Here is a 19,261-nt window from a genome sequence, read left to right as displayed (position 1 = left end):
CGTACCCGTTCATAGGTTTGTAATCGATTGCAAACAAGTGCAATGGTCAATTGGGGCCAGTATTTGAAACAAAGCCAGTTGTTTCCAACGCTGATCGGCCGATCAGCGTTGGAAATTGATACAAAAATACCACTTTTCTTGAAAATGACAGTATACCAGGTGCCATAATTTTACAGGATGCTTTAGACTGTCATTTACCAACATCCTATTAAGGTATTTCGCAAAACCTTGGTAGTTTTATTTTTCGATGTTTGCAAATGTTGTATATTCCCTTTAAAGACAATTTTCTTCCAGAATCAAGTGGAAATGCGTTCTAGGGTTCCTGAGGCATCTTTCCAGAAAGTTTGGAGCAATTTCATTTTTTGGCCAAAATTGAAAAAAGTACAAGGGGTTAGCCTTACATTTTTGATCAAATTTGGCCTAAAAGTGACTTTTCTTCAAACTTCGCAAAAATGACTCTTGATGAAGAGAGAGCATCATTCAATATAGAAACGGCTATAATTTTGAAGATTTGGGCAAAAATAAGCAATTTTTGATGAAAATATTAATAATTTTGACTGATTTTTCTTGAAAATATTGACGCATTATTTCCTTTGAAAGGCAATTTTCTCCCAGAATCGAGTGGAAATGCCTTCTAGGGTTCCTTCGGCATCTTTCCAGAAAGTTTGGAGCAATTTCATTTTTTGGCCAAATTTGAAAAAAGTGCAAGGGGTTAGCCTTACATTTTTGATCAAATTTGGCCAAAAAGTGACTTTTCTTCAAACTTCGCAGAAATGACTCTTGATGAAGAGGGAGCATCATTCAATATAGAAACGGCTATAATTTGGAAGATTTGGGCAAAAATAAGCAATTTTTGATGAAAATATTAATAATTTTGACTGATTTCGCTCGAAAATATTGACGCATTATTTCCTTTTAAAGACAATTTTCTTCCAGAATCAAGTGGAAATGCGTTCTAGGGTTCCATAGGCATCTTTCCAGAAAGTTTGGAGCAATTTTATTTTTTGGCCAAAATTGAAAAAAGTACAAGGGGTTAGCCTTACATTTTTGATCAAATTTGGCCTAAAAGTGACTTTTCTTCAAACTTCGCAAAAATGACTCTTGATGAAGAGAGAGCATCATTCAATATAGAAACGGCTATAATTTTGAAGATTTGGGCAAAAATAAGCAATTTTTGATGAAAAAATTAATAATTTTGACTGATTTTTCTTGAAAATATTGACGCATTATTTCCTTTGAAAGGCAATTTTCTCCCAGAATCGAGTGGAAATGCCTTCTAGGGTTCCTTCGGCATCTTTCCAGAAAGTTTGGAGCAATTTCATTTTTTGGCCAAATTTGAAAAAAGTGCAAGGGGTTAGCCTTACATTTTTGATCAAATTTGGCCAAAAAGTGACTTTTCTTCAAACTTCGCAGAAATGACTCTTGATGAAGAGGGAGCATCATTCAATATACAAACGGCTATAATTTCGAAGATTTGGGCAAAAATAAGCAATTTTTGATGAAAATATTAATAATTTTGACTGATTTCGCTCGAAAATATTGACGCATTATTTCCTTTTAAAGGCAATTTTCTCCCAGAATCGAGTGGAAATGCGTTCTAGGGTTCCTTAGTCATCTTTCCAGGAAGTTTGGAGCAATTTCATTTTCTTGCCAAAGTTGAAAAAAGTACAAGGGGTTAGCCTTACATTTTTGATCAAATTTGGCCTAAAAGTGACTTTTCTTCAAACTTCGTAAAAATGACTCTTGATGAAGAGGGAGCATCATTCAATATAGAAACGGCTATAATTTCGAAGATTTGGGCAAAAATAAGCAATTTTTGATGAAAATATTAATAATTTTGACTGATTTCGCTCGAAAATATTGACGCATTATTTCCTTTTAAAGACAATTTTCTCCCAGAATCAAGTGGAAATGCGTTCTAGGGTTCCTGAGGCATCTTTCCAGAAAGTTTCGAGCAATTTCATTTTTTGGCCAAAATTGAAAAAAGTACAAGGGGTTAGCCTTACATTTTTGATCAAATTTGGCCTAAAAGTGACTTTTCTTCAAACTTCGCAAAAATGACTCTTGATGAAGAGAGAGCATCATTCAATATAGAAACGGCTATAATTTTGAAGATTTGGGCAAAAATAAGCAATTTTTGATGAAAATATTAATAATTTTGACTGATTTTTCTTGAAAATATTGACGCATTATTTCCTTTGAAAGGCAATTTTCTCCCAGAATCGAGTGGAAATGCCTTCTAGGGTTCCTTCGGCATCTTTCCAGAAAGTTTGGAGCAATTTCATTTTTTGGCCAAAATTGAAAAAAGTACAAGGGGTTAGCCTTATATTTTTGATCAAATTTGGCCTAAAAGTGACTCTTCTTCAAACTTCGCAGAAATGGCTCTTGATGAAGAGGGAGCATCATTCAATATAGAAACAGCTATAATTGCCAAGATTTGGGCAAAAATAAGCAATTTTTGATGAAAATATTAATAATTTTGACTGATTTTGCTTGAAAATATTGACGCATTATTTCCTTTGAAAGGCAATTTTCTCCCAGAATCGAGTGGGAATGCGTTCTAGGGTTCCATAGGCATCTTTCCAGAAAGTTTGGAGCAATTTCATTTTTTGGCCAAAATTGAAAAAAGTACAAGGGGTTAGCCTTACATTTTTGATCAAATTTGGCCTAAAAGTGACTTTTCTTCAAACTTCGCAAAAATGACTCCTGATGAAGAGGGAGCATCATTCAATATAGAAACAGCTATAATTGCCAAGATTTGGGCAAAAATAAGCAATTTTTGATGAAAATATTAATAATTTTGACTGATTTTGCTTGAAAATATTGACGCATTATTTCCTTTGAAAGGCAATTTTCTCCCAGAATCGAGTGGGAATGCGTTCTAGGGTTCCATAGGCATCTTTCCAGAAAGTTTGGAGCAATTTCATTTTTTGGCCAAAATTGAAAAAAGTACAAGGGGTTAGCCTTACATTTTTGATCAAATTTGGCCTAAAAGTGACTTTTCTTCAAACTTCGCAAAAATGACTCTTGATGAAGAGGGAGCATCATTCAATATAGAAACGGCTATAATTTCGAAGATTTGGGCAAAAATAAGCAATTTTTGATGAAAATATTAATAATTTTGACTGATTTTGCTTGAAAATATTGACGCATTATTTCCTTTGAAAGGCAATTTTCTCCCAGAATCGAGTGGGAATGCGTTCTAGGGTTCCTTAGGCATCTTTCCAGAAAGTTTGGAGCAATTTCATTTTTTGGCCAAATTGAAAAAAGTACAAGGGGTTAGCCTTACATTTTTGATCAAATTTGGCCTAAAAGTGACTTTTCTTCAAACTTCGCAAAAATGACTTCTGATGAAGAGGGAGCATCATTCAATATAGAAACGGCTATAATTTGGAAGATTTGGGCAAAAATAAGCAATTTTTGATGAAAATATTAATAATTTTGACTGATTTCGCTCGAAAATATTGACGCATTATTTCCTTTTAAAGACAATTTTCTCCCAGAATCAAGTGGAAATGCGTTCTAGGGTTCCTTAGGCATCTTTCCAGAAAGTTTGGAGCAATTTCATTTTTTGGCCAAAATTGAAAAAAGTACAAGGGGTAAGCCTTACATTTTTTTATCAAATTTGGCCTAAAAGTGACTTTTCTTCAAACTCCGCAGAAATGACTCTTGATGAAGTGGGAGCATCATTCAATATAGAAACGGCTATAATTTCGAAGATTTGGGCAAAAATAAGCAATTTTTGATGAAAATATTAATAATTTTGACTGATTTTGCTTGAAAATATTGACGCATTATTTCCTTTGAAAGGCAATTTTCTCCCAGAATCGAGTGGGAATGCGTTCTAGGGTTCCTTAGGCATCTTTCCAGAAAGTTTGGAGCAATTTCATTTTTTGGCCAAATTTGAAAAAAGTGCAAGGGGTTAGCCTTACATTTTTGATCAAATTTGGCCAAAAAATGACTTTTCTTCAAACTTCGCAGAAATGACTCTTGATGAAGAGGGAGCATCATTCAATATACAAACGGCTATAATTTCGAAGATTTGGGCAAAAATGATTAATTTTTGATGAAAATATTAATAATTTTGACTGATTTCGCTCGAAAATATTGACGCATTATTTCCTTTTAAAGGCAATTTTCTCCCAGAATCGAGTGGAAATGCCTTCTAGGGTTCCATAGGCATCTTTCCAGAAAGTTTGGAGCAATTTCATTTTTTGGCCAAAATTGAAAAAAGTACAAGGGGTTAGCCTTATATTTTTGATCAAATTTGGCCAAAAAGTGACTTTTCTTCAAACTTCGCAGAAATGACTCTTGATGAAGAGGGAGCATCATTCAATATAGAAACGGCTATAATTGCGAAGATTTGGGCAAAAATAAGCAATTTTTGATGAAAATATTAATAATTTTGACTGATTTCGCTCGAAAATATTGACGAATTATTTCCTTTTAAAGGCAATTTTCTCCCAGAATCGATTGGAAATGCCTTCTAGGGTTCCTGAGGCATCTTTCCAGAAAGTTTGGAGCAATTTCATTTTTTGGCCAAAATTGAAAAAAGTACAAGGGGTTAGCCTTATATTTTTTATCAAATTTGGCCAAAAGTGACTTTTCTTCAAACTTCGCAGAAATGACTCTTGATGAAGAGGGAGCATCATTCAATATAGAAACAGCTACAATTGCCAAGATTTGGGCAAAAATAAGCAATTTTTGATGAAAATATTAATAATTTTGACTGATTTTGCTTGAAAATATTGACGCATTATTTCCTTTGAAAGGCAATTTTCTCCCAGAATCGAGTGGGAATGCGTTCTAGGGTTCCATAGGCATCTTTCCAGAAAGTTTGGAGCAATTTCATTTTTTGGCCAAAATTGAAAAAAGTACAAGGGGTTAGCCTTATATTTTTGATCAAATTTGGCCAAAAAGTGACTTTTCTTCAAACTTCGCAGAAATGACTCTTGATGAAGAGGGAGCATCATTCAATATAGAAACGGCTATAATTTCGAAGATTTGGGCAAAAATGAGCAATTTTTGATGAAAATATTAATAATTTTGACTGATTTTGCTTGAAATATTGACGCATTATTTCCTTTGAAAGGCAATTTTCTCCCAGAATCGAGTGGGAATGCGTTCTAGGGTTCCATAGGCATCTTTCCAGAAAGTTTGGAGCAATTTCATTTTTTGGCCAAAATTGAAAAAAGTACAAGGGGTTAGCCTTATATTTTTTATCAAATTTGGCCAAAAAGTGACTTTTCTTCAAACTTCGCAGAAATGACTCTTGATGAAGAGGGAGCATCATTCAATATAGAAACGGCTATAATTTCGAAGATTTGGGCAAAAATAAGCAATTTTTGATGAAAATATTAATAATTTTGACTGATTTTGCTTGAAATATTGACGCATTATTTCCTTTGAAAGGCAATTTTCTCCCAGAATCGAGTGGGAATGCGTTCTAGGGCTCCTTACGCATCTTTCCAGAAAGTTTGGAGCAATTTCATTTTTTGGCCAAAATTGAAAAAAGTACAAGGGGTTAGTTAGCCTTACATTTTTGATCAAATTTGGCCAAAAAGTGACTTTTCTTCAAACTTAGCAGAAATGACTCTTGATGAAGAGGGAGCATCATTCAATATAGAAACGGCTATAATTTCGAAGATTTGGGCAAAAATGATCAATTTTTGATGAAAATATTAATAATTTTGACTGATTTCGCTCGAAAATATTGACGCATTATTTCCTTTTAAAGGCAATTTTCTCCCAGAATCAAGTGGAAATGCGTTCTAGGGTTCCTTAGGCATCTTTCCAGAAAGTTTGGAGCAATTTCATTTTTTGGCCAAAATTGAAAAAAGTACAAGGGGTAAGCCTTACATTTTTGATCAAATTTGGCCTAAAAGTGACTTTTCTTCAAACTTCGCAGAAATGACTCTTGATGAAGAGGGAGCATCATTCAATATAAAAACGGCTATAATTTGGAAGATTTGGGCAAAAATAAGCAATTTTTGATGAAAATATTAATAATTTTGACTGATTTCGCTCGAAAATATTGACGCATTATTTCCTTTGAAAGGCAATTTTCTCCCAGAATCGAGTGGAAATGCCTTCTAGGGTTCCATAGGCATCTTTCCAGAAAGTTTGGAGTAATTTCATTTTTTGGCCAAAATTGAAAAAAGTACAAGGGGTTAGCCTTATATTTTTGATCAAATTTGGCCAAAAAGTGACTTTTCTTCAAACTTCGCAGAAATGACTCTTGATGAAGAGGGAGCATCATTCAATATAGAAACGGCTATAATTGCGAAGATTTGGGCAAAAATAAGCAATTTTTGATGAAAATATTAATAATTTTGACTGATTTCGCTCGAAAATATTGACGAATTATTTCCTTTTAAAGGCAATTTTCTCCCAGAATCGATTGGAAATGCCTTCTAGGGTTCCTTAGGCATCTTTCCAGAAAGTTTGGAGCAATTTCATTTTTTGGCCAAAATTGAAAAAAGTACAAGGGGTTAGCCTTATATTTTTTATCAAATTTGGCCAAAAGTGACTTTTCTTCAAACTTCGCAGAAATGACTCTTGATGAAGAGGGAGCATCATTCAATATAGAAACAGCTACAATTGCCAAGATTTGGGCAAAAATAAGCAATTTTTGATGAAAATATTAATAATTTTGACTGATTTTGCTTGAAAATATTGACGCATTATTTCCTTTGAAAGGCAATTTTCTCCCAGAATCGAGTGGGAATGCGTTCTAAGGTTCCATAGGCATCTTTCCAGAAAGTTTGGAGCAATTTCATTTTTTGGCCAAAATTGAAAAAAGTACAAGGGGTTAGCCTTATATTTTTGATCAAATTTGGCCAAAAAGTGACTTTTCTTCAAACTTCGCAGAAATGACTCTTGATGAAGAGGGAGCATCATTCAATATAGAAACGGCTATAATTTCGAAGATTTGGGCAAAAATGAGCAATTTTTGATGAAAATATTAATAATTTTGACTGATTTTGCTTGAAAATATTGACGCATTATTTCCTTTGAAAGGCAATTTTCTCCCAGAATCGAGTGGGAATGCGTTCTAGGGCTCCTTACGCATCTTTCCAGAAAGTTTGGAGCAATTTCATTTTTTGGCCAAAATTGAAAAAAGTACAAGGGGTTAGCCTTACATTTTTGATCAAAATTGGCCAAAAAGTGACTTTTCTTCAAACTTAGCAGAAATGACTTTTGATGAAGAGGGAGCATCATTCAATATAGAAACGGCTATAATTTCGAAGATTTGGGCAAAAATGATCAATTTTTGATGAAAATATTAATAATTTTGACTGATTTCGCTCGAAAATATTGACGCATTATTTCCTTTTAAAGGCAATTTTCTCCCAGAATCAAGTGGAAATGCGTTCTAGGGTTCCTTAGGCATCTTTCCAGAAAGTTTGGAGCAATTTCATTTTTTGGCCAAAATTGAAAAAAGTACAAGGGGTAAGCCTTACATTTTTGATCAAATTTGGCCTAAAAGTGACTTTTCTTCAAACTTCGCAGAAATGACTCTTGATGAAGAGGGAGCATCATTCAATATAAAAACGGCTATAATTTGGAAGATTTGGGCAAAAATAAGCAATTTTTGATGAAAATATTAATAATTTTGACTGATTTTGCTTGAAATATTGACGAATTATTTCCTTTGAAAGGCAATTTTCTCCCAGAATCGAGTGGGAATGCGTTCTAGGGTTCCTTAGGCATCTTTCCAGAAAGTTTGGAGCAATTTCATTTTTTGGCCAAATTTGAAAAAAGTGCAAGGGGTTAGCCTTACATTTTTGATCAAATTTGGCCAAAAAATGACTTTTCTTCAAACTTCGCAGAAATGACTCTTGATGAAGAGGGAGCATCATTCAATATACAAACGGCTATAATTTCGAAGATTTGGGCAAAAATGATCAATTTTTGATGAAAATATTAATAATTTTGACTGATTTCGCTCGAAAATATTGACGCATTATTTCCTTTTAAAGGCAATTTTCTCCCAGAATCGAGTGGGAATGCGTTCTAGGGTTCCTTCGGCATCTTTCCAGAAAGTTTGGAGCAATTTTATTTTTTGGCCAAAATTGAAAAAAGTACAAGGGGTTAGCCTTATATTTTTGATCAAATTTGGCCAAAAAGTGACTTTTCTTCAAACTTCGCAGAAATGACTCTTGATGAAGAGGGAGCATCATTCAATATAGAAACAGCTATAATTGCGAAGATTTGGGCAAAAATAAGCAATTTTTGATGAAAATATTAATAATTTTGACTGATTTCGCTCGAAAATATTGACGAATTATTTCCTTTTAAAGGCAATTTTCTCCCAGAATCGATTGGAAATGCCTTCTAGGGTTCCTTAGGCATCTTTCCAGAAAGTTTGGAGCAATGTCATTTTTTGGCCAAAATTGAAAAAAGTACAAGGGGTTAGCCTTATATTTTTGATCAAATTTGGCCAAAAAGTGACTTTTCTTCAAACTTCGCAGAAATGACTCTTGATGAAGAGGGAGCATCATTCAATATAGAAACAGCTATAATTGCAAAGATTTGGGCAAAAATAAGCAATTTTTGATGAAAATATTAATAATTTTGACTGATTTCGCTCGAAAATATTGACGCATTATTTCCTTTTAAAGACAATTTTCTCCCAGAATCGAGTGGAAATGCGTTCTTGTGTTCCTTAGGCATCTTTCCAGAAAGTTTGGAGCAATTTCATTTTTTGGCCAAAATTGAAAAAAGTACAAGGGGTTACATTTTTGATCAAATTTGGCCAAAAAGTGACTTTTCTTCAAACTTCGCAAAAATGACTCTTGATGAAGAGGGAGCATCATTCAATATAGAAACGGCTATAATTTGGAAGATTTGGGCAAAAATAAGCAATTTTTGATGAAAATATTAATAATTTTGACTGATTTCGCTCGAAAATATTGACGCATTATTTCCTTTTCAAGAATTTTTTTTCCCAGAATCGAGTGGAAATGCGTTCTAGGGTTCCTTAGGCATCTTCCCAGAAAGTTTGGAGCAATTTCATTTTTTGGCCAAAATTGAAAAAAGTACAAGGGGTAAGCCTTACATTTTTGACCAAATTTGGCCAAAAAGTGACTTTTCTTCAAACTTCGCAGAAATGACTCTTGATGAAGAGGGAGCATCATTCAATATAGAAACGGCTATAATTGCGAAGATTTGGGCAAAAATAAGCAATTTTTGATGAAAATATTAATAATTTTGACTGATTTCGCTCGAAAATATTGACGCATTATTTCCTTTTAAAGGCAATTTTCTCCCAGAATCGAGTGGAAATGTGTTCTAGGGCTCCTTACGCATCTTTCCAGAAAGTTTGGAGCAATTTCATTTTTTGGCCAAAATTGAAAAAAGTACAAGGGGTTAGCCTAACATCTTTGATCAAATTTGGCCAAAAAATGACTTTTCTTCAAACTTCGCAGAAATAACTCTTGATGAAAGGGGAGTATTATTCAATATTGAGACAGCTATAATTTCGAAGATTTGGGCAAAAAATGATCAATTTTTGATGAAAATATTAATAATTTTGACTGATTTTGCCCCAAAATGTTGACGCATTATTTCCATTTTAAAGGCAATTTTCTCACAAAATCGAGTGGGAATGCGTTCTAGGGTTCCTTTAATAGGCATCTTTCCAGAAAATTTGGAGCAATTTCATTTTTTGGCCAAAGTTGAAAAGTACAAGGGGTTAGCCTTACATCTTTGATCAAATTTGGCCTAAAAGTGACTTTTTTTAAACTTCGCAGAAATGACTCTTGATGAAAGAGGAGCATCATGTAAACAACATTGGGAGAAAAAAAATTACGTTTCTCAAAACAACGCAAAACGCAGGGCGACATCGCAATGATCGCCCCATACAAAATGTATAATGCATGTTGTGTGTGTCGTTATAAATACCTCTAGGGACAATCATTGCAATGGTCGCCCTGAATCGTCATCAGCACCTCTAGGGGCGATCATTCCTGCAATGGTCGCCCTTAGAGGTATACTGATGACGACACAGACATGCATATTCCTGACTACTTTTAGGGCGACCATTTATATTTAAAAAAATTTACTTTTGTATTTTCTTTGCGGTTGTCATGGTAAAATTACCCATAAAGAAATCTTGTGTCTGTTTTATGCCGTAAATCGAACAACATTTTGAACAGACAGCAATTATTTTTTCCCCCAAACACGAGAAACTATATCGCAGCGAAAGAAATGTATTTTCATTTGGAAAATATTCCCCATTTCCGTTGAAAAGATGTATTGCTTCAAAAGCTCTGACATGAATCATTTTTAAGTCATTGGAGGAATAATCAAACAATTAGTTAATAGACATTTTAAAATAGCAAAAAGCGAATGAAATTGAAACCGGTTCGAAATAGTTGCACTTTTTGTCATCCAATTTATTCGTTTTTAATCGATTCCTTGACGAGTATAACCGAACACTTAATGATCGATATTTTAAGTATCGATATCTTAATAAGTATCTACATGTACAACATTCTGGCATTAATGACTACAAGTCACGTGATACACATATTAACAATGACGCTATAAAGGTTTCCATCATTTTTTCCTAATATTCAAGACTGATAGTAGCACTCGAAGAGTTATGTATAGAGAAAGAAAGGAAAAAATCCATATCAAAGAAAAGAAAAACACTTCATTTTTATACAGTAATCTTTCCGCTTGCTACATACGAAACAATGGCGGTGGGTGATGGTTAGACTGGCCTGCCCAGTCCTCCATTTTTTTTCTTATTTTTTTTTGGTTTTTTTTTGGCTGCTAAATAATAAATTGTACAGATTGAAATATGGAGGGACTTGGCAGGCAAGTTGAATATAAATTAAGTATTGACTCAACTAAAGACAATAATTACGTACAGTACAATATTCATAATACTCACATTAGACTTGATCCCAGTCCACTCACACGTAATACAAAATCTTATGATAAAAAAAAACTAACCCCCTTTGAGCATTCTGATAAGCATACAGAGATATCTCATTGAAAACTTTATTTGCCCTTTTTGCTCGGCCATACAATGTATGGTGTGCAAAAACAGTATTTCTTCCAGTCAATCAATAATTGTTTTGCGCATGTGTGGAAGCTATGCTCAATAAGCTGTACAATTACACCAATAATCTGTAAATTTTGTAACCCCCCCCCCATATTTTATATCAATAATTACAACAATCTGTGTGAGTGGTAAACCTCAGAACAAAACTCCTCTCGGATGGGACGAACCGTTTTTTTTCTCCTTCAAGAAAGGCGGCAGAATCGTCATATTGTTCATTTCACTTCAAGGAGAAATGACAAAAAATAAACAAACCAGCCTCTTCAGGTTCTAGAGTACCTCTACCAAATACTGACAGAGCAAACAAAGTCCCTTTAGTTTTACAAACAGCTAACGGCAAAAAAAAAATTACACCGAGTTGATGCTGTTCAGTGGTCACAGCGCCCTCTAGCGGTTGATTATGGCGACAGTGGTCCCTTCATTCCAAAGATACAAATAAGAACGAAAAAAAAAAACTATGACAGGACTACTCTCTAATCTACTTTCCATACAAAGAGGTAGAAAGCTTAATTTGGCAAACAAAAAGCAATTCGACATATTTTTTTTTTTCGTTTAAAAATTGGTGGGATAAATTACAGCAGACATTTAAAATCCAATTAAATAAACTGTCTAAGTTTGCACTTTTTTTGTTTTGTTAAAACGCTGAGTTGCTTTGAACACATTTTTTACCCGTCGAGACTTATTTGGTTCGTTTTATTTTTCTAATGACGAGAAAAAGGTACGAAACCAAGAAAAGGAAAATACACCGTGTTGGTTTCAATAATCGGTGGAGAAAGTGCTTTCAAGTTCATCAACAGCCGTTACAGATCAGCTCCATTCAACTTTGTACATAGAAAATGCAACCAAAATGGCATTATGCAAATCACTCGATTAACTATGCAGCGACGTGCTGCCACGTGATCGATGTCCTCAACGCCTATTGGTTGCACGGAAGGGATACTATTCTACGACACGGCAATACTTAACACGAACAAGAAGACGTATGTGGTGTTTTGTAGTTTGACTGGTTGTCTGTAAAAAAAAACAAAAAACGTTGTAGCATGCGTACACATTTTAACTGGTAACCAAAGTGAATAATGCATTTTGTGAAACTCGCCCTATATCAATAGGATAACTGAAAGACCAAAACATTAAACTTGAAAAAAATCAATAATTTCGTGGCGAGTTCAAATCTTTCAGGGGCAACCGGCAACATACTCTGAAAGATTGCACGTGCATCACAAAACAACTTTTCGTTAAAAAACGGCTGGAAAATTTGCGATTTTTTTTTTAAAGGTCTTTTGTTTTAAACATGAGCCTTAAATGTCCAATTGGAGGAAAGTGAAGACAATTGACAGCAGTACTGTACTTACTCTCAGCCTTGGTTTTAAATGACACCGATTTTTTTTTTTAACCAAAAAAATCTACATGCAGCAAATACCTCACCTCAAAAATAAAAAACGCGCCCTTTTTACACCTCTGGTTCACACCGCGTTCTTTTCATAATCGAGTACATCTTTCCCTTGTATTATATTTTGTTTTTTTGATTTACATTTGGCATTTCGATTACCACTTAAGGGAAGAAATATGCTCGGCGTCTTTTTTGCAAAACTCAACACTTTGGTCGGGATTTTGTTTTTAAATACATTAAAAGTTAACAGAAAAAGCCTCAATGCAGCACAGCCACCAATACGGAAGCTTGCTTCAATGTTACAGTTCAAAACGCAGGCGATCAGCTCGATTTCGTCATTGATTGTCAAACCGCGATGTCAAAAACACAAACGAAACACTCTACATGATGATATAAAACGAAGGAAATATCTCTCAAAAAACACGCCTCTTGTTGATAAAAAAAACTACATGTTAATATATAATTATATAAAGGTTCTATTTTGTCAGCCTCGTAAGTTACCCTGTTGCTTAGGTATGTCTAATTATACCTGAAGTTTCAGCAAAATGCCATGGAACTGTCAAAATAATCCCATTGGTTGAGTTAAACAGAACCAACACTGACGTCAGTCCGTTCCATGCTTTTGATTGGATAAAAAAAGAACCCCGCAGGGTCCACCATAAGGATTAATCATGCGACTCGCCCATGCAGCCGCAATGGAAACAAGTCTGATGTCCGGAGCTTTCATGAAGAAAATTCTGTGTGCATTTTTGCGAAGACTGTCGACCATCATAAGCTAACTACAAAAGACCAACCATAACGGTTTTGAAGAACGCAGATACACACACATGGCATACGAGCAGGGATAATACTGCACAACTTAGCACTGAATACTACCTCTTTAGAAAGAGAGTCATTTCTTTATCCAAGGTGCTCTTTTTTTTAAATTTAATTAGTCGGTGGGAAAACAATTCCTATAGATTTTTTTTACGAAGAGTCCTCGAATAGAATGGCAACACGCTTTTGTACCCACGAGAAATTGCAACACAAAACCCATTATATACTGTCTTTGGTTCATCTGCCCAGTAAGGTCGTCCATTTTGGACGATTCTGCGCATGTCAATGAACGCTTGATGTCATCAACCTCTTGGCGGGAGATTTAAAGAAAAGAAAAAGCATCCAAATGTCAAGCCAGCTGATGATGCTAGGTGAGATGCTGTGTATATTTCTTGCTCTTTCCTGTCAGGATCTTACATCTGAATGTTGGCGATTCAGAATCCGATTATCTGAAATCCATCCATGCCTGGTACAGACAAGAAGCAATTTTTTTTTTGGTAACTCCAAAGCTGAACGCGCGTTTTCATTCCGATCAAACTATCTCTTCGTGTGTTATAACATCAACTGTCTGTGCGAGGACTGATTAACGGCTGCTAGTCTCTCTCACAAGGCGTCTCATACAACCTCCTTCCTGGGCTCGTCTGCTTTCTCGCCGTTCGTCTTATTGGAGTTGGAATCGATCTTGCTCCCCGACGTGGAATGGGCCGAGTGCGGGGTGACGTTTGGGAATGCTTTGTCCATGTATTTCAGCATTTCGGTCAGCACGTTCTGCAGGGTGGCCATGGACGCGGAAAGAGCTGGGGTGCCGAAGCCGTGGGAGATGAGACTAAAATGCGTCAGGCATCGCTGGACGGAAGGCTCCAGGATCGGCTGTGGCCTCGTGTTGCCGATCGGGGTGCGGTCCTGGCACAAGACATCCTGAAGCTCTTTCAAGACTTGTCTAAAAAAACAAACAAACAAAAAACGACAAAATAATCATCAATTCATAGCGAACACATTTGGCTTTTGGGTTTAAAATCTGTAGAGAGAAGACAATGAGAAGAAATTACAGTTTTAGAGGTGGGAGGAAAAACCCAAAGGAATATTCTGAGGAAAACCCATGGAATCAGGTAGGGACTGAAAACCCAATCCACGTGTTGGTCCAGGCTGGATTCGAACCCGGGTCACAGCGGTGGAAGGCGAGAAAAGTACCACTACGCCAGCCTGACTCCCCTTGCATACAACAGCTCTCTAATTGCACAAGATGAAATACATGGGTGGGACTTGAACCCTCGACCGCCTGCTTTCAAATAAACAGAGATCTTAACCATTCGATTACTGAGCTTGCTGGGTTAGGTGAACAGTTCGAATCTGAGCGGGTTCGCAATCATTGTCCTGAGCCGTGAATTTTGTATGGCGTCGATCGTCGAGATCTGAATGAATTTCAAAGTTAAGTTTTGCCCTTCACAACCATTATGACTTTGTGCTCATATATTTGAGGAAGCGCCTTATCAAGTACATAACCATTAAAACTCGCAAGTGCATTTCTTTACCCCGATGCGACCGGAGTGCATTTAGATGATAATAATAACCTTCTATCAAAGAGAGATAATAATTGAAGTGGGATATACAGAAATGTTGGCGAGTTCGTATTTCTGAATGAAAAAAAGGGCACTGCATTCAAAATACCATGCTCTTTCATATTTTTTTTCTACTGTGGGGGAAATAAACCTGAAAACGAGCAGGGTTGGATTTTTGGTCATATTTGAACAGTGATTGTGACCGAAAGGTTTGTTCTGCTGATGGATATCACACAATCGATACATCATGAGGGATAGAACGTCTTCATCATCTCTTGTCATCGTTTTATGAACCCGTCTGCCACAAAAGAGCAAAGTACACGCTCGAGGTCGTATACAGGGAGGACGAACTTTCCTCTGACAAACACGGGACACAATTATTGTGGGCACTTCTTCCGTGAATTTATTTGCCGAATTGGAGGGGTGGATTGAAAAAAAAAAGGAGAGAATGTGGGTCTCCTTTCGCGCCACGAGGCGCCAATAATAGGTTTGCACTTAGCATAAGGAAAAAGGAGGTATTGTCGGGCGACCTACATCATGTGTACCTTTCATGCTTTGGCCGGTGTATCGTCATGAGGACAGCCCAACATGGAGGGCAGGCCTTTTGAAGAAGACTAATTGCTATTTAATAGTGCGGGTTTTTTTTGTCATCGCGGGGCGAAAGAGTCCAGAATAGAACGTGAGTGTCTCGGCTAAAGATCGGAATTCAAATATTCCAGAGCTGGTTGGTGAGTCATGGCTAACTGCCAAGTAATTGGGTTCGTGATGTGTGCTCTCCATTATTGTGTCACTCCTAATTTTTTCCCCTTTCTGCCTTCTGCACTTTTCAAATTCTTTGCCGAATGCACCCCAAAAGCGTACACCAGAAATGCAAGGCGTGAAATTCTATCAGCCTATAGACCTGCTTGGCGTAAGCCCGTAGATGCACCAAACTCTGGGCATATGTGATTCATATAGTTTCTGTCAAAAGTGGGTTTCTTTCTTTTTGAACTGCCCTGTATATGTATAGGCGTATACTCACTTAGTGGCTAGAACCATGTTTCTTCTGGTGGGGACTTCGGTGGGATCGTTGTGTTGCCTGGCGATGTACTCGGAGATCTGTCGGGCCGGGAACTCGGTCTCGCATAGGTAACCGTAGTCACGGGCTAAATGTATTGCTTCGCCTGTGAGAGAAGAAAAGAAACGGAACAGTCAAATTGGCTGGCCAAATAACCTCAAATAAGAGGTATTCTCAATAAAGAGCGCCACCAAGCGTTAGTCTGGAAGACACCACTTTCAAATATGAAGCATGGTCAAGTTGGTCAACATCCCGCATCCTGCATTTATTCCTTATTCCACAATTCCTCCGTTGCTTAACAGTTTTAAGTGAAGTTATTCTACATGGAAGGCGTGGGGAAAATACAAAATTAATATTCAAGTTTGCGCGCGCATGTCGACTCCCCCATAATGCACTTGGAACAATACCCATCTATAACCTCTTGGTGGCGCCCTGAACAATGAATCGCTGTTATTTTCACGTATAGTTATCCTGATATCAATGGTCACTTGAATGTTAGGAGTTGTAATTTAAAAAAAACAAAGACCTTTAAGATGACCAGAGAAATTGACCGGTGCAGGTTTTGGACCTGTGATTCTCGGAGCATGCATCGTACTGGTGCAGCATTACCGAAAAAAAGCAGGTAAAACACACAAGTTTTTATACAAAGAACGGTACATGTAAATGTAGATTTAATAACAAATAACTATTCGGTCACATGAATAAGCAGTTATATAAGTGGCCTTAATAAATTGTACAAATGGAAAATGACAATTTTGTTTCAGTCTCGCCAAGTTAGCTTCAAAGAGCAACACAATTCGGGTTTTGATTATAGAATAGGCTCCCAGAGGTATCAGTCCTAACCGAGTCCACAGTGGATAACACTCGTCGAGCGATAGTGCTTCTAGCTGCAATGTGAAAGGTTGACCAGATTGTCAAGCTCATGTCCGCGCGGATAATCTTCATTTTGTCACTCTGTAATAGCCCTCCACAGAATGTCATGATTGCCGTATGATATCCCCGATATAAAAGCGTGGATAGGGCCCCTCATCTTCTGTCGCAGTACGCAGGCATCAGGCCGGCTCCCTCGACACTCAACGACCCTCCACAATGCCCTATCCAAACACGGCTTCCTTTCACGCCGCCACACAACCGCGATACAAAATACTGTATATTCAGCAAACATCGCATTCAGCTGCGGCTACACTGACACCGCGGTTTCCACGGCAACTGCAATCGTACACGAACCCGCTTCTTTTATATTTTGCTCTTTCTTTTTGCCGAGTTGGTTCTTTTTTTTTCATTCTTCGTTCGCCGCAAATATATCTCCCCTCAGGGCCTTTCCTTCTTCTTTTTTTTGAAGATTTTCTTCTTGTTTTTTTTTCTTTCCACGTACCCAATTATATATTGCGCACAGCGTAATTACGCACCGATAGGATGTGATTTAGAGGCAAGGAATCGACAAAAAGTAACCGAAGAGTAAGTGCACTTCTGACGCTTCAATCCGACGCTCATCGAGCGTCCTGATTGGCTGGGGGGAATCTAACACCCTTCCGCATTGGTCGGTTAGATTGTAACCGTTTGCGTTGGCCAATCACAAGATTCGATATTTCCACGTGACTGACGACAAAAATCAGATGAGATCTCGCATACTTTTTAATTAATTGATTATTTCTCAAGGAATACATCATTTACTTTTGTGAAACCTAATAATACACTGGCTACATTGTGCAATCTTGGCCCTTCTTGGCTCACTGTGATGTTTGTGTCATGACCAAAGATTAAAATCATCATCGTGTTTACCACGTGTTTATTACAATTCCTTTATTATCATGGTCATTATCATCTTAAGCGGCAACACAGCATTGGACGCAGACGAAACACTGCAGTAGCCTAATTCCCCTAACCAGCCTCCCCATTAAACCGCGGCCTCGAAACCATTTCCCCAAGTACCACTTGCTCTTTGCGTCACCTTTCCAAACGCATCGTTCAAGCGTTCAATCCCGCCAAAGCCATCCAATATTAATCAAAGCGCATGCATACGCGTACATACATCATCACCGGGTGCCGACGAAGCCTAGAAACTGAACGATGGAGCGGGTCGCGAACTCGCCGAGCGGCCCCGGCGCTGACACGTCCCGGGGTTCGCTAGCGGGGTGCCCCGGGGGCCAATGAAGCCCGGGCCCCGCTGAGAGAGAGAGAGCGGGAAAAAGACCGCGCACGGTATACGGCGCGGTCGCCAGGCAAAATAAAACGACTATAAAGAAGAAGCTTCGCCGGGCAGTGATCTCTTTAATTTTCTCCTCTTGCAAAACGGAGGAGGCCTAGATATTGGCGCACACACGGGGGATGTTTAGCTGGCAAAGAGGGATGTGTTGTGGATGGTACGCCTCAGGCTACAACTAATTACTGCATTTTATCATGCTCACTTTTTTAACCGGTCTAGAACTTGACTATAAATAATGGCCTGTCGTGCTTGTTTCTGTTTATTTCTTAAGGTTTTTTTTTCTTCTCTCTCTTTCTCAGTATAGGGGAATGGCCGGCCCCTGGGTATTTCAGGCAGGTCGTCTCCAAGTATTTACGGGAACAGGAAGGGTTTGGGTGAACTGTTTTAACGTGCCATTCGTGTGTTTGTACCTCGTCACCTTTAAAGATTTCTGGGTTCTTTCTTATAGTCAAGAGACCTTTAATCTGTGTATTATAGGCAAGCCTTGGGGATAATTTAGACTGGTTAGTTGCACTTAAGCCCCAGTATGTGTTTGGAGCGTTCAAATATAAGTGTTATCAAGAATATATTGAAGATGGGAAGAATGGATATCTTGCGCTATCTTAGTAGATATCAAAATAATGCTATATTTTTTTTCAGGCCGGTAATACGGATATTAAAGGGCTTGCATGACTTGTGTACCACTTATATTGCCACTTTGTATAATGTATTTTTAAAGCACGCATTCTCCCCGCTTAATATTGATGGCGCACCACATCCGCTAAAATGGATAGACCAGTAAAATCGTAATTTATTTTTTTATCATTCTGCATCGCGCACTTTCGAAGAAAATCGTCAGAAACTCTACTCTCGCCTTGCTCCGCTTCGAATAATAAATAAATTGCTTGGATTTTCGGAAATGATTCCTTCCGTTGTGCTGATGGTTCTGGCGGCGGGACCGGCGTGCACAACGTACGGGCGGTGATGAGGGAGAAAAAAACAAAAATAACCGTTGTATCGTCACGGCGTGGTGGGTAAACGGTTGGGCTAGTTGCCGGCGGCTTGGCCCCGGGGCGGCACGGGTTTAAGGGCTCGCAGTAAAGGCCCTCGGGGCGATCTAAACCTCGCACTTTTTTTATTTTCGTGAACACGAGAAGTGAGAGGCAACTCCGCGACAACG

At 37.5% G+C, this 19,261-nt stretch overlaps 1 protein-coding gene across 3 annotated transcripts in view; it reads right to left on the bottom strand.

Moving 5' to 3' along the window:
- Positions 1–10,379: 10,379 nt before the first annotated feature.
- LOC119729012 (transcription factor AP-2-epsilon-like) overlaps positions 10,380–19,261 on the bottom strand; it is a 115,268-nt gene continuing 106,386 nt past the window's right edge. For all 3 annotated transcript variants that reach the window (XM_038201495.1, XM_038201493.1, XM_038201494.1), the window contains exons 7-8: positions 15,861–16,002; positions 10,380–14,220 (exon numbers count right to left, since the gene is read on the bottom strand). In XM_038201495.1, coding sequence (XP_038057423.1) covers positions 13,896–14,220; positions 15,861–16,002 — 467 coding nt within the window. In that variant the 3' untranslated portion in view covers positions 10,380–13,895. The remainder of the gene's footprint in view (positions 14,221–15,860; positions 16,003–19,261) is intronic.

This window comes from Patiria miniata, unplaced genomic scaffold (genome assembly GCF_015706575.1).
Source record: "Patiria miniata isolate m_02_andy unplaced genomic scaffold, ASM1570657v1 HiC_scaffold_20, whole genome shotgun sequence".
NCBI lineage: Eukaryota > Metazoa > Echinodermata > Asteroidea > Valvatida > Asterinidae > Patiria > Patiria miniata.
This window is presented reverse-complemented; position numbering and strand designations above follow the sequence as displayed.